General features: G+C 44.5%; 1 protein-coding gene across 1 annotated transcript; it reads left to right on the top strand.

Annotated features, from left to right (window-relative positions):
• Nucleotides 1–1,018: 1,018 nt before the first annotated feature.
• Nucleotides 1,019–13,685, top strand: LOC123018011 (tripartite motif-containing protein 10-like). Its single transcript, XM_044419749.1, has 7 exons — nucleotides 1,019–1,432; nucleotides 2,928–3,023; nucleotides 4,348–4,578; nucleotides 5,805–5,827; nucleotides 8,080–8,189; nucleotides 9,736–9,768; nucleotides 13,153–13,685. Exons 1-7 carry the CDS (start codon nucleotides 1,019–1,021, stop codon nucleotides 13,683–13,685), a joined length of 1,440 nt encoding a protein of 479 aa, XP_044275684.1.
• Nucleotides 13,686–14,910: the final 1,225 nt, after the last annotated feature.

Below are 14,910 nucleotides of genomic sequence, written 5' to 3'. Positions count from 1 at the left end.
ATGGGTTGAACTGTAGGCCAGAACATCTGGAGGCCATAATCGACTGTCCTCTGTAAACTGCTCAATGTAGCAGTGTGTGTAGAGTACAGCACAATAACAGATTATCAACAACTGGCCAAGCTGCTGGCTTTCGTCTTCCCTGCCTCCCTGCCCCTTCCAGAATGCCCTTTTCTACTATACTGCTGGAACACCTGTGGGTGTGCATGATCAAGCTTCTGTGTAGCCTGAAGTGCCTGATACTGTCTAATCTTGCCCAGTGTTGGAAACTAAGCAGTGTCCGGCCTGGTGGAAATCTGGATGGGTGAGTCCTTCATTGAACAGGGAGTTGGACCTGATGGCCTGCTAAACCTGTTCTACCTGTATGATTTACGGTAAATATATACCTTCGAAGCGTTCCAAGCATGTAAGTGGTCCCTCTGGGGTAGCTAGTCCCTGGTGTGACTCTCTGCACCCCTCTTGAATGGCTGTCCTGAGGATTTTTTGTCTTCTGTTTTGATATGTATATCATTTATAAGTGTCACATATTCTGCAAAGCACTAAAGTCTGTCAAAGCTGTCAGCATGATATAAGAACCCATGTTCTGGCATTGGCTACAGTCCAAAATAGCCAAACAGCTTTCTTCACCCCTACTCAAGCAGGCGGAGTGCAACTATGAGATAGCACCAGTAGCCATGCTTGTTTAAGCAAGTATCCTTTGATCATTGGTGCATGCCCAGGAAAGAAAAGGTTAGAGTAACCTTCCCCAAACCTTGTGCTCTTCAAATGCTTTGGGCTAGAGTTCCCAAGGTTTTTGGCCATGCTGGTTGAGGCTGATAGGAGCTGAAGCCCTTAACAACTCGAGAGCACCAGTTTAGGGAAGATTGGCCTCAAGAAGGGGTCATCTCCTTCATCGGGAAGGAAAATCCAGTAGTGAAGATTTGTTAGTGATTATTTCATAGCTGTTGCTTCTTTCTCTAGCTCATTCCTGCAGATTCTTCTATCAGAGAGAGGACAATAACAGCAGGAGACTCCACTCATCATGGCCTCGCACCCAACCGTTGGGGATTTGAAACAGGATGCACTCTGTCCTCAGTGCAAGGGGTATCTGAAAGACCCAGTGCTGATGGAATGTGGTCACAACTTCTGTCGGGACTGCATTTCCAGCTATTACCAGAAATGGAATAAAAAAAGCACACCCGTGCAGTGTCCTGTTTGTAGCAAGCCACTTAAGGATGGAAAGCTCCGGCCAAACGAGCAGCTGGGAAATATAATAGAAAAACTCAAGCATCTTCCACCAACACTAGGGAAGGACTACCTCTGCCCAAAACATAAGAAAAAAATGGATTTGTTTTGTGCAGAAGATGTGGAACCAGTGTGTTTTCTTTGCAAGCACTCTCCAGAACATAAACTGCACACATTGCTTCCTCCAGAAGATGTTGCTGAACAGTACAAGGTATGAATGTGTGAGGAGTCCTCAACCTCTTTAGGTTAGTGGACACGTGTGAAATTTTAAAGAGTATTCTGGGTGCTTACAAAATGGCTGCCATGGGGACCATGGCCAATCACAAAACTCTCATTTCTCGGAAGGCATCTGGTACATGTAAAATAAAATTTTAAAAAAGTTAGCCAAGAACTAAGTAAAAACAGAAATGGGAGCTAACCTTTAAAATTTCAACCACTCATGAACTGGGGGGAAAAAAACCCCGATGACACTGGAGAGCAACATTTTACAGCATGTTTGGCCTCCCATTTAAAAAAAAAAATGAGGGGATGTCAAAAGAGGTTTCTTAGGCTCACTGGCCCAACAAAGATCCCATATACTTTGCTCCTTGAGTTACACAGTGGAAGAAAGGAGGGATGTACGTATTATAAAAAAATAAAATGACAACCTGAATAGGAAACCTCTGGCCCATCAGCTGGATTTGGGCTGCCAGGCCTCCCCATCTAGCCTGTGGATACCTCTATAGGGTCTTCTTCCTGAAGCACTGGCCTACTCCTAAACTGCTTTTAAAGAGGTCCCTCTTAGAGACTGGGGAGGAGGGAGAAGAATGGCTCCAGGCTGATCTGCAGCCTCAAGGAAAGCTCCTGAAGGCCAAGACCTGGTAGGCTTTGCTTTTCCTTCATCTTTCACCAGTCGGAGAAGGTGAGAAACAAAGTTCCTGACTGTGCTGGTAGTCTGAAGAATAGTCCCTTGAGGGGCCAGTTCACCAATTCAATGAGGTTTGCTGAAGGTGTGTATAGGTGAGTGAAGGCCAATGAATTCAGTGTACAGACGAGTGCATGGTTGTCAAGTGGGCTCCAGCTAAGTGTGTTAGACTCTCTGGTCCTCAGTGTGCTTGCCTGGAGCCAGTTTGGCCTTCAGCACATGAAGTGTTTTCCAGATTTATAGCCTTTCCCCTTCCAAAGCTGAGTCTAGTTATCTTGTGCAGTAAGCAAGATAAACATCTGGCTAGGAAGGTTTAAACTCCTATCCATGTGAACTGGTCTCAATCCAGATTGGGACTTACTGACTGAAGTGAATAGAAGAGTGAGGACCAGGTGTACATGACTTGTTTGTATAGCATGCGGCTTACTCCTGAAAGGCCAATAAGCTGGGAGGAAGAGAGCAGTGAAGTAGATGAAGACTGGAAGCACCTTGTGCAGTAGGGTGGGTCTCTCTCTGGGCACTTGGTGTGGGGCAGTGGGACAGCTGCTTCATCAGAGTGCTCTTCTGCATCTTGCAGGAGTAGAGACTGCACAACAGAGTGTTTCTTCTATTTCTGATTCTCTTTTATATTGTATTTCATCTGTTTTTCTTTTATATTGCATTAGATGGGCTTTTAATGGACCTTCCTCATAGATTTATCTATGTTTGGTAAAGAACAAAAGAGAGGCAATATATGTGATTTAGAAAATTAGTGAATAATTTAGTAAAAAGGAACCGTATTTGCTTGTTCTCCTTTGTTTAGGATCAGATACATAGCCGCTTGGCACTTCTGGGGAAAACGAGAGAAAATGTGGAGTCATCTTCACCATATGATGAAAAAGAAATCCAAGCCATGCTTGTAAGTCTTACTATTAGCAGGATGTATAAAATACATGAGCCAATATCTTAAAAAAAAAAAACTAACAGAGAAAGGCTACATGGCAGCTGAGCTGCTCCTAAGAACTTCTCTTATCTGGTATGGTAAGACATTTCATAGCAAATATTTCTGAAAGGCTGCTGTAAAGGTGGACCCCTCTGAATCTAAATGGTATAAGCTGCTTTAGGTAACTCCTTTTTAAAGGGGAAAAAGCAAGATTTAAATTCCTCTCTCTCTTTCTCTCTCATACATGCATGCATGCATGCACACAACCTGCAGGAGCAGAAGTGTGTATGTGCGTGTATTTTATTATTTCCTTGCCTGAGTTTCTGAATGCTGTATTTATTAAATGACTTGGTGTTAAGTTCTGAACTGAAGGTTTCAGGGTGATATTCAGGACTGAAAAGATCTGGGGCTTAGGCCCACAGGTCAACTCCCACTTTAATATGTATTAATTTATATATGCTCAAAAGTCTGTGTGTGCAAGTGTGGTGCGCTTGGGTGCCTTTAAAGGACCTTGTCTCCTAAACACACTTCTGTTTGTAAAAAGAAATAAACCAGGGAGAGAAAAACATTTAACTTCAGAAAGGGGGAAAAAACCTCAGAAAGATTCAAGGGTGGGACAGCAGGAGGTAAAGCAAATGTTGGCAAAAAGCCAGCTAATTCTGAGGGATCAATGCAGCAGCGATCACAGGCCCCTGTGCCTGTATTTGAGTGAGTGCCCACAGCCAGCCAGATGGCAGGCAGATAACCTTCTTGAAATTCAGGGCTCCATTTGCAAGATTTGGGGCTCTAGTGCTCATGGGTTACCCCTTAACACTGCCTCTGGGAAGCTATTTGTAGGTTTATTGTACCAGTTGTCAGATAACATTTCTTATTGTTTGTCTTTTGGATTATTGTCCCTGATTTTGGATCATGTTAGCTACTTTGGGCTTCTGTTCTGAGGAATTCAGGTTAAAATGGATAGTGATGATGGTGTAGGAGAGAGTAGCTGGTTTGAGACCCAATGATTGGCTCAGCCTGTGGTTGGTCAGGAATCCCTTCTCATATACTTCTTATGACCTAGTTCTTGATGGCAATACTACCTTGATTATATTGCTGAGGCTGTCCTCTCCTGTTTCCAGTCTTTTCCAACCTGCTTGTTGTAGGAAGTAACAAAAGCAGGGAACATGAAAGGGCCATGTTGATAGTCGCTCAAAGTCGAAAAAAGCACCCTCCGTCTAGAAGTCTCCTCCTTAATGCTCCAGCTACTGGTGCAAAGACTGACTGTGAATTCCTGGCATTGGGCTTCTTTTCTTTATTGCAGAGCCGGATAGAAGCAGAGAAGAGAAAGATAGAGACGGAATTCAATGACCTACGTGCATTTCTGGATGAGAACGAGAAATTTCTACTGGACCACATGAAGGCAGTGCAGAAGGAAGTAACAAAAAACAGGAAACAGCACATTTTGGAAGTCTCAGAGGAAATCTCCTCTCTTCGAAATACCATCCGGGAGATGGAAGAGTCGTGCAAGCAGCCACCGATTGAATTCCTGCTGGTAATGCGGTGGGGGGGGGGGGAGAAAGAGCCACTTCTTGCTTCCTCTCTGCTGAGCTGAGTACAGGGTTGGGAAGACGCAGTGGCAGGGAAGGCGTGGAGGGGGGCAGCAGGGGCCCTGGTGGGTGCCCTTGGGGGTCCTGGCAGGAGCTGTGGTGCCATGATACCAAGTCACTAACCAAGTTCTATAGATACCTTTACGGCATTAGGTTAAATCATCCTGATCTTATAATGGTTAGAATATTCAAACATTATCACTTCCTTTAACAGTGAACACAGGTGGTGAATGTTCAGCCAACCAGAGTCACAACAGCCCTAGTGAGAAACAAGAGGGAGGAATTGGCATGCTTAAGGAAACCACAAATATCAAAAGTATTAAAACAAAAAACCCACACCTTAACAAAACAAAACAAAAAACAAAACTACAGTTCTGCTGTCTTCCATGGCCCAGTGAAGACTGGACATGTTCCGTTGCCTTGCAAACAGAGTTCAGTATCTTGGAGGAGAGGATAGTTGCCACCCGTTCAGGAACAGCCTACCAGGTGTGCTCCTGCCCAGGACACATTGCGGTGCCCCACGTATACTAACTAATGCTGGTTGGCCATTCCCATGCCTGTTCAGGAAGAACTTTGCTGGATCAGACCAAACGTCTGTCTCATCTCCTGATCCCCATATTCAGAGCAGACATTTTTGTTTCCTCTAGTTTTCATGATCATGACTGATGTGCCACACAAGTTGGTGTATGGGAATTGGGGGCTTGAATCTCAGAATTGTATATTTATGGCAGAGCAGACATCAGTTTGAAAAACACATGCAAGGGGAAAAAAGGGCTATTAGCAGCTTCTCAAGATAACTGGAAATTGGGGTGGTACACAAGGGAGGATCACTTGTTTTAAAAGGGGTGTGTGTGTGTGTGTGTGTGAGAGAGAGATTTGAAAATTTATGTTTCAATGTTTATGTATGTTTCAAATGTTCAGTTTCATGTTTTTAATGCTTGAGTTTGTACATACATCATGAAGGACACTAAAAGGGCTTCAACTTGTTTGCTGACACATACATTTTCCCCATCAGAAGCCATTTGTCTCCTGGTGGGAAAACTGGTCCTTCAGTGTGCTAAGTAGATCAACTCCTTCTGGACAAGGGAGTGTGCCACCATTTAGGGGGTCTTCATAGCATTTAGGCTGAGGCAGGCATTGAACTCCATCTTTCTCTCTCTTTTCCCTCCAGGATTTTAAAAAAAACTTGCAGAGGTAAGTGCATCACACTCATTTCTCTCCATAACACCATCAAGGAGCCTTCTATTCCCTGGCAACCTCCAGTTATGTTTGATTGCAGCTCGCATAATTTCTAGTATGGCCAGTGGGGAGAGGTAGGCCACCCTGGCTGTGGATGATAGGAGGTACAGCAGGCACATCTGAAGGGCAGCAGGATGAGAGAGATTAGACTAGGAAGACCCACTGGCCATCTTGATTACAGCCTTCTCTGGGAACCCTCCGTGAAGAATATTAGGTGGGTGAGTACCTGGAGGAGGGCCTTCTCTGCGGTGGCGCCCCACCTATGGAATGCGCTCCCCAGAGAGGTCCGCCTGGCACCGTCATTATTTGCTTTTCGGCGCCAGGCGAAGACCTTTTTATTTAAAAGTTGTTTTGTTAATTTATTATTATTGTATTTATAGATTTTAATATATATAGCTGAGATGGTACCAGTTTTAAATTATTGATTGTATTTTTATGTTTATTTTATGGATGTTGTGAGCCGTCCCGAGGCTTTGTTGCAATGGGGGTGGCATAGAAATGTTTTAAATAAATAAATAAAGTTGCTTTTTCTTGTTATGTGGGACCAGAACAGCTACTGGAAAGTGTGCACCATTTATGTCTTGGGTGGTATCACAGCTAGGCCTTAGGCTGCAGTCTGTGGTGAGCTATGATGTGGTAATGAGGACCTGTGGACGTGCCAGTTCCTTAGATGCTTAGGCAGAACTGAAGACCAATGAAAGGATGCACAATACAGGGACATGACAAAATCCAGGAAGCAAGTTGCTGCACATAGAATAGTAGAGTTGGGAGGGGCCTTGAAGGCTATTGGGCCCACCCCCTGCTCAGTGCAGGGCACCAGTTTACACCATCCCACTGATGAGGCTCCCCTAGAACAGAAAGCCATATTATACTCTCCCTGCACCAGAGGATCTAATAACTTGCCTGGGTGGGTATGATTGGTCAAGGGCTTCTGGGATTGCTAATCTGTCTAGGCCTACCTTCTCCATCCTAGCTGTCTACAGATGCCTGGACTTCAACTCTCATCAGCACCAGCCAGCATGGCCAATGGTCAGTGCTAGGAAGTATACTTCCAAGCATTTGTGGGATGCTAATTTGGGGAAGGTTGGTCTAGTTCCAGACATAATGACGAGTGCTCTGGGCAACCCCTTTCAAAAGAGAACCTCTGCAGCTTTTTGTGCAGAAGTGGACGTTACGGTATGAGGTATATTCCTGCTACCTCCCGGCATTCAAAATGACCAGTTGCGATCAGAAGAGAGAGTCAGTTGTCTCCTCTCCACTGCCCTCTGGTAACATCCTGAGCAGGAGTCCCCAGAGGGGGTACTGTGGGTACTTCCAGGGGGTCCTGCAGGGGGTTTCCAGTGTCATACCTGCAGGCACCTACGTTTTCACACTGATTTTTTTCCTGAGTTTTAATATATGTGCATGGATTTGTGTAAAATGCATGCAGCTTTCAAGCAATTATACATTGCGTTCAACAAAAGCTGACCAAATATTGAAGTTGGCATCTGTATGCTGACTGTTCATATATTCAGAACACTAGGTTTTCCATCCATTGCATTATAAGAGATGAGTATATATCCTTTCTACTAAAAGACCTTTAGTTGTCAAAAAGGTGCAGAGAATCCATTTTCTTCTCCATTTTTTAAAATTTCCATGAAACAGGTGAATGAAAGTATGTACATCTGTGACTATTAAAGCCAGTTCCACTTATCTGCAAAAACCTGCAGTTACTTGTAACGATGAAACTTATCTTTAAACGGCAGATTCAGCTGTTTTGTGCTGCCAACCATTAGTTGACTTCAACAGTCCCATATTAAAGAGACATTAAGGTGACAAGTGAACCAGAACAAACATTTTTGCCGAGTAAGATGCAGCAAAATCCATAGAGATCTACAGAGACAACAGATGCCGAAGCAGCAATCCACTGATGAAGCATTTTATGTTGGTGCCTACAGGAGTTTCTCAAATTCCCAAATTTGCCCATGCATTTGGAGAGGTTAGGGACTCTGATCTAGAGAAGAAAATGTTTGCTGTAATTTGTTACACTTAAAAGTCTTGACTAGCGTGGCTTAAGCACCCAGGAGCAACGGTAGAGCAGAATCTCTCGAAAGCACTTCATTCCTTACTGCCTTTCTGCCGTTTTCTTCCTCCAGTTTCATTTCTTGACTGTACTCAGGATTCTCAATGGATTGTATGGCAGGTCAACACTCTCTTTCTCTCACTAGGTGTGATAATATGCTTAAGGACCTAATTTCTCCTTTTGAGGCAAGGTGGAAGGTCTGGGATTTCTGTGATGTGACTTCTGCTGTGGAGCGTATTTCAGAAGATTTCAAAGGTAAGCAAGAATGTGTGCCAAGATTTAATGCCATACCATGGCATGGAGCATGGTGGGCTTTTAACCATTAGACAACCTGTGGCAGCCCCATCCTCACATTTTCCAGCCTCTTCCTGAAGGTGCAGCTTTCAGTAAGAAAGCCAGAACCAGAGTAAGTCTCTCTTTGGAGATACAAAACAAACTGATGGCATTCTACTCAAATCTTAGAAGTTGACTTTGAGTTGTGAGGGTGTCCAGGGTCTCTTCCCAGTCTTCTGGCTAGTGAGTGACAAGGTACTGGGATACTTGACAGCAAGCATAATGGGTGCACTCATTAATTTTTGCATTTCTACTCTGCCCATAGCCAGAGTTTCTCGAGCAGTTTACAAGGATTTGGCAGCTAAGGGTAATCAATAAACCATGGCGACTTGTTAACCACCTTGCACGAACTGGTCAGGTGCAGGTTCTCATGTCATCCGAACCCATTAACAGTGGCTTGTCGGGGTGATTAACAAACCATCCAGAACCCATGGCCTACCCCAGCAAGTCACACTTGCCAGATTTGAACAGCATGGGAGTGAGCTCTCGAATTGGTATCCTGGAGTCCAATCTATTATGCCTTAAATAAGGAATGGTAGGCTGGCGTGATCATATGAACCAGGTTATTCTAATTTCAAAATTACAGTACACATTATGAAACCATTAGTATATGAAATATAAAACAATTTTAAACAATGAACAGTAAAAATCCCAGGACTTATCAAACATCATATTTTGTCAAATGTCTGTGAACAGAGAAGAATCTTAACATGGCTCTGGAAAAATGATGACCTTGATGCTGGGTGGATTTCACTGAGGACAGTAATTGGGGGTGGAGGGCAGCACCATGAAGGCCCTCTTGAAAACAGTCCGACATTACAACTCATACAGAACAGCATGGTGCAGCTGCTTACGAGGACCCGCTGGCAAGAACATATTACGCTGGTCCTCCATCAGCTGCATTGTCTCCCTGTGCCAGTCTGGACCCAATTCAAAGTGTTGTCTTTGACATATAAAGCACTAAACAGCTTGGAACCAGAGTACCTGAGGGAGCGCCTCTCTCTGTATATCCTTACCCCTCCACTAAGATCCTCTTCGGAAGTCCTCCTCCATGTGCCCTCCCCTAGTGAGGGGAAAGGGGAAAGGGCTCGGAGGAGGGCATTCTCAGCAGTAGCGCCTAGACTGTGGAATTCACTCCCCAGGGATATCCGTCAGGTGCCTACTCTTCTTTTGTTTAGGCACCAGGTGAAAACTATTTTTCTAGTCTTCCTTTTCTTCCTCTGCCTTTGACTTTCCCTGGCATAATTGTCTTCTCCACTTGCCTTCTCATGATGTGTCCAAATTATGAATAAATATAAATAAGGATAAAGATGCATAAAGAAATATAAATAAGTATAAACATTACAACTTTGTTGCACTCTGTCCCTATTTTCTCTCCTTTAGATTTCTCTCCCCTTCTCTATATTTTTGTGTTTGCAAACTTTGTTATAGGGTCTGGGGTTTAATCTTGTTTCTTTTTCTTCCTTAGATGCTATGACATCTACACTTCAACTGCATGAAGGTAAATTTTAGGGGCTGATAGAGTGCTATATTTTAGGAGGAGAGAAGGAGATTTAACAGAAAAGTAGTTTGTTTTATTTTATTGGAATTCCGCTGCTCCATTGAGGATTCTAGAACCATTGGTGAGTTAATAGTGCAAATAATAATCAAGAGTTCGGTTCCTAGCTATGCATGATTTCAGTGTTTGTTTTTTTTAACATGTCCTATTGACAGAAGAGTTGCCCTGCTGGATAAGGCTGCAGTTCAGTCTTGTCTGCTGTCACAGTCTTTTGTTCTAAATTAACAGCACCATGTAGCTAATCAGCATTGGTGTTAAAAGCCCTTTAAAAGTGTGTGTTTCAGCAGTTACTCAGACTTAATAAGCAGAGAACTAGTTTATTCATGGAAACAGTTCATTAACTGTGGATTGTTTATATAGTGAAGGACAAGTATGTGATCATGCTGGCTTCCACTTGCTCATCCATTCCCACTGAGCTGAACAATTCAGAACAACTTCTGGTTTTATGATATCCGAACCCCAAATTGGAGGCGGTTGTGGGAAGCACAGGCCAGGTTTGCAACCCTAGAACAACCCATGCTTGATTCAGCAAGTGCAGGTGTGTGGGAGCCAGCAGGCCTGCTTGTTTCCATTCATTCAAAGCGACCTAGTGACAGGAGAACTAAGACAATGTGTTGGTCTAAGGAGCAGTGAAACAAACAATAAACTGTGATCTAGGATGAATGCAGTTAGAACAGCCTTCCATAACTAGGTGTTCTCCAGGTGTCTTGAACCATCAGCCTCACAACATGGTTTTTGGTCAAGAATTCTGGGAATGGTGGTCCAAAATGTCTGACAGGCTGGGGAAGGCCGGGTTAGAGCTAGCAGTCTCTTAAGCAAATCCCCCCTCCCCAGCTAAACCGTTTTTACCCCCTTCCATCTGTCAGCTGTTGTTTCATGGTTCCTTCAGCTCCTCACTCACACTACTCTAATTTTCCATATTTTTTCACCCCCTCTCCTCTGAACACACACCTCAAATATTAGATATCCATTCTGTTTCCAGTAGCAGCCACAGAAACCTTTGGGATGCCCAAAGTCAGGACAGCAACAGCTCCAACCCACCTACAAAGATGCCATATTGTTTACCCTGATGTTTAGCAGTTGGAGGCAAGCTTCTGTAACCATTTGCATGGAAAAACTCTTCATGGCATTTCTCACAGGCAGGAAGCTTAACAAATATTAGCACCTTTAAAAAATTGTGTTAACTCATTAAGATACATCACATATAGTGGCCAGTTTTTAAAAAGTGTGGGCCTTTTAATGGATTTCTTTGCTCCCGTGGAATCTCTGAAAATGCAGATTTCATTGAGATAATACCCACTGCTGAATTACCTCTTGCCTTGCTCCATCCTTCTCCACCTCCTTTCAGAGGTGGTGTCTGGAAGGCACAAGGCTGGGAAAGGCTGACTTAAATGATACAAATGGTAAATCCCCATTGCCTCATCTCATATTTGCCTGAAAAGCACCCCAGCCTTTCATTGCTCAGGTTAGCACTTAGCTTGCTTCTCTTGTTTGTGGATTGCAGTTTTTCTTTTCTTCCTTTTCACAATTGCATACAGACCCTCACGTGTTTCTTCCCTAAGACAGGGAGACTCCAAAAGATATGCCCCCTTACCTTTTCACCATTCAAAACTTTCCAAAGATCTCTTGGTGTGAAGAAAACTTCTTTCTGTAATTTGCTGTCATAAAGAGACATCCTTTGCTATTCTCTCCCATAACACTCTTTTCTTCATACTCTAAATAGTGGTCTAGCATTGCTCCAGAACAAACTCACAATTATAAATGTGCTCAGATAGCACTCCTGTAGTAGTATTTTTAATTAAATAAAATCTGGGTCAGGATAATGTGGAGAGCATTTCGTCCCTTTGCCCATGACTAGCTTGCTGTCAGCTTTTGCTGCGACTTCAGGCTAATGCCTTCTTCCAATATGGAAAACAGGTCGAATACCCCTGCCCTCTGGAATGCAGTGCCTTGAAGTCCTCTTGATTTGGAAGAGAATATGATTCCAGCCAGTTTCATGTCACAATTCCCTTTATAACCTTGGGGGGGGGGGGAGTTCTTCAATTTTAAGCTTTTCTATCTGTTTAATTTGCAGTTTCTATTGGTTTCACTGGAGAGTTGACTGGAGCACTATGTGAATTGTTCCTTTTCTGCCTTTCTGTACTTTTCTGCTGTATAAACTCTAGATGGCATGGTAGCATAGCAGAATAACAGAAGTACAGCAATCTGGATTAGCTTTTCATTCCATCAAAACAAATGAGAAAAGCACAATAAAAATATCATAAAACCAAAAAAACTATTTAAAAGTTTTAAATGGTGAAAAACAAATAAAAACTCCTGATCCCACAAAAGACTCCGCACTTGTCCCATCTCTGGGAACTGCCTCCTAGAACATATCTCACGGTTCCTTCTGATCTCTCCTTGAAACCCACCTTTCTTCATTTCCTTTGGCCTGATCCCCTAATTGTCGCAATTCTGCCAGTAGCTAAGCTTTTCTAAATGAGGTTGTTATTGGACACTTGTCATTTCTCATTTGCTGTAGTTTGAGCGCGTCTAATAATTTTGGCACCCTACAGTTCTTCTCCTGAGTTCTCTCACCACCTTTCTAGGGCATCTCTTTGGAGTGGAGAAAACGTGGTCTTGTTTGGAATCACAAGCCACAAGGGCACCATCCACAAGTACTGCTGTGTCATTCCTCTCAGGGCCACCCAAAGCAGGCTGAAAAGCATTGCAAACAGGATCAGACCAAGGGGCCCTGCAGTCCAGCAGTCTGTTCACACAGGACCTCTCCCACTCAAGCTCCCAGCAACTGGCTTACGCACACTGCCTCTGATCCTGGAGGAAGCCCTGCTTAGAAAAGCTCACTTGCAGCAGAAGGAAGTGCACATTTCTCCTCTTTTTACCTCTGCTTCCACTTCCCTTCCTCTATTGTCCTGGTGTTGACTTTTAGATCTTAAATTGCTGAAGAGAAGGATTTGTTTTCTTATAGGTCATAAAGTGCCATGTGCACAGAGGACGTTTACTCATTAATTTATCTTCTGCCTTATTTTTACAAAGAACTCAGAGCGGCTTACATCATTCTCTTCCTGCTGCTCTCAGTCTTATCCCCACAACAATAACCCTGCAAAGTAGGTTGGGTAGGTTGAGAGCCTGTGAATGACCCACAGTTACCCAGTTGGCCCCATGGCAGAGTGGGGACTAGAACCCAGATTGTCTGAGTCCCAGACCCACATGCTTAACTAATATACCACATTGGCATGCTCTCTCTTACACACACACACACACACGTCTTAAACTTGCAATTGATGATGCCTGTTTTCTTCCCTCTTCTTCCTGCACCCCCAACAGCAGATGTAACTCTGAAGCCAGAAACGGCTCATCCCCAACTCGTCATATCCAAGGACTGCAAAAGCGTGCGAATGGGCGAGGTTTATCGAAGCCTGCCCAGAAATCCAGAGAGATTCGATGAATGGCCTTTTGTACTGGGAGCTGAGGGATTTGTATCGGGCAGACATTTCTGGGAAGTAGCTGTGGCACGTGAGGATGCGTGGGGCGTGGGGGTTGCCAGAATGTCTGTGGCAAGGGCTGGGGATATTGATTTCAGTCCTGAGCAGGGCTTCTGGGCTGTGGGAAAGTGGGAAGGTAACTACACAGCCTACAACCCCCCTTTTTACACTGCTCTGACCTTGCATAGGGTGCCTAAGCGGATACGTGTGTCCCTGAACTGTGATGGGGGGTGGGTGACCTTTTTTGATGCTGACACAGCATTACCCGTCTTTACATATTCTGCCTCATTCTCTGGAGAGACGATTTTCCCCTTCTTTTATGTTCACGGGAGTGCCCGCCTCAGCATCTCTCCTGGAGCCCACCCTGCTTCATAGAGTCTACTGGTGTTCCTTACAAAACCAGGATGATAATTCGTAAGAAATGAAAGAATCTTATGAAAGCCCAAAAAACAACTTCTGTAACTTTGCAAAGGCCTCCATGTCAGAAAACTAGCTAAGATAATTCTTTCCCTGTGACTGTTCTCAGAGTTCTCACTCTGGCATATTTCCTTAGCAGAGGTAATTTATTATTAGTCTTAAGTAATATCCTTAGGAAAGAAAGAAATCAAAAATGGGTGTTGCGGTGGCCAACTTTGCTTCTACTTACGTAGCTATTGGCTGCTTGCATTTTCACTCACCATGGTGGGCTTCTGGTAAGGGAAGGGCCTCCCTCCTCATTTTGGAGTTGCACCAGGAGGGAGGGATCCTCCATTTATGTGGCCATCGTTGTCTCGTCCTGAACTTCAAGGTTGGGAACAGTGTGACACTGGGTGCAGCTGAAGAGCCTGTGGCAGGCATGTCAGCCACTTGAGCCCAAATTGGGCAGGCTGGCCTGTTCCTTACCTCCCTTTCCAGCAGGAAATGGGGGGTCATGGATGGGAGGGCGGTCATTGCATCTTGGTTTGCTTTGGTAGCCTGCCAAAATGCAGTCTGGCACGATGACCCTGCCTCCCACTTTATAGGGAATGGACAGGACCTTCTGACGGGACCCTGAGCTTCTAGCTCAGAAGAATTATTTGCGTGTGTGTGTGTGTCGTGGAGAAGGGTGGACGTGCAGGATGAGTTCCTTCCATTCATCACAGCTTGTCCCATTGGGCTGACCTCCAGACATTGAGGAAATGTTAAGAAGCCTCTGGTTCTCCAAGCTGCAGCCCAGCAGCCTGCAGCTTGGAGAACCAGAGAGCCCTTGTGTGTTTTCCCTTGTTTCCGTCAGCATCCTGTTTCTCCAAGAACAAAGGAAGGGCAGGTGGCCTTCTTGGCTTTGTGCTTTTGCCAGAGCAAAGGTGTGGCTGGTAGTGGTGAGCTGGCAAGTGTATTTGTGGCTCCTCAGTGGGGTGTTTTCTTGGCCACTGTTGAGCAGGGGCTTCCCAAGAGCATCAGGGAGCAACAGCCAAGCCCAGAGGAGGTGAGCAGCCCTGCAATAGCCATCCTTGGCTTGGCTAGGCTACTAGGGCCAGTCAGAAATGCCCTAGTAGCCAAGTGCATTTTCTGGTTTCCCCTTTCTTCCTTATCCCGTCCCAGAGACACCCACAGCTACCAGTATGCAAAGAATATATATTTG

Source organism: Varanus komodoensis, unplaced genomic scaffold, assembly GCF_004798865.1.
Source record: "Varanus komodoensis strain SLA01 unplaced genomic scaffold, ASM479886v1 scaffold107, whole genome shotgun sequence".
In the NCBI taxonomy this organism is placed as follows: domain Eukaryota; kingdom Metazoa; phylum Chordata; class Lepidosauria; order Squamata; family Varanidae; genus Varanus; species Varanus komodoensis.
Note: the sequence above shows the minus strand (reverse complement) of the source record. Positions and strands in the feature narration are given on the sequence as shown.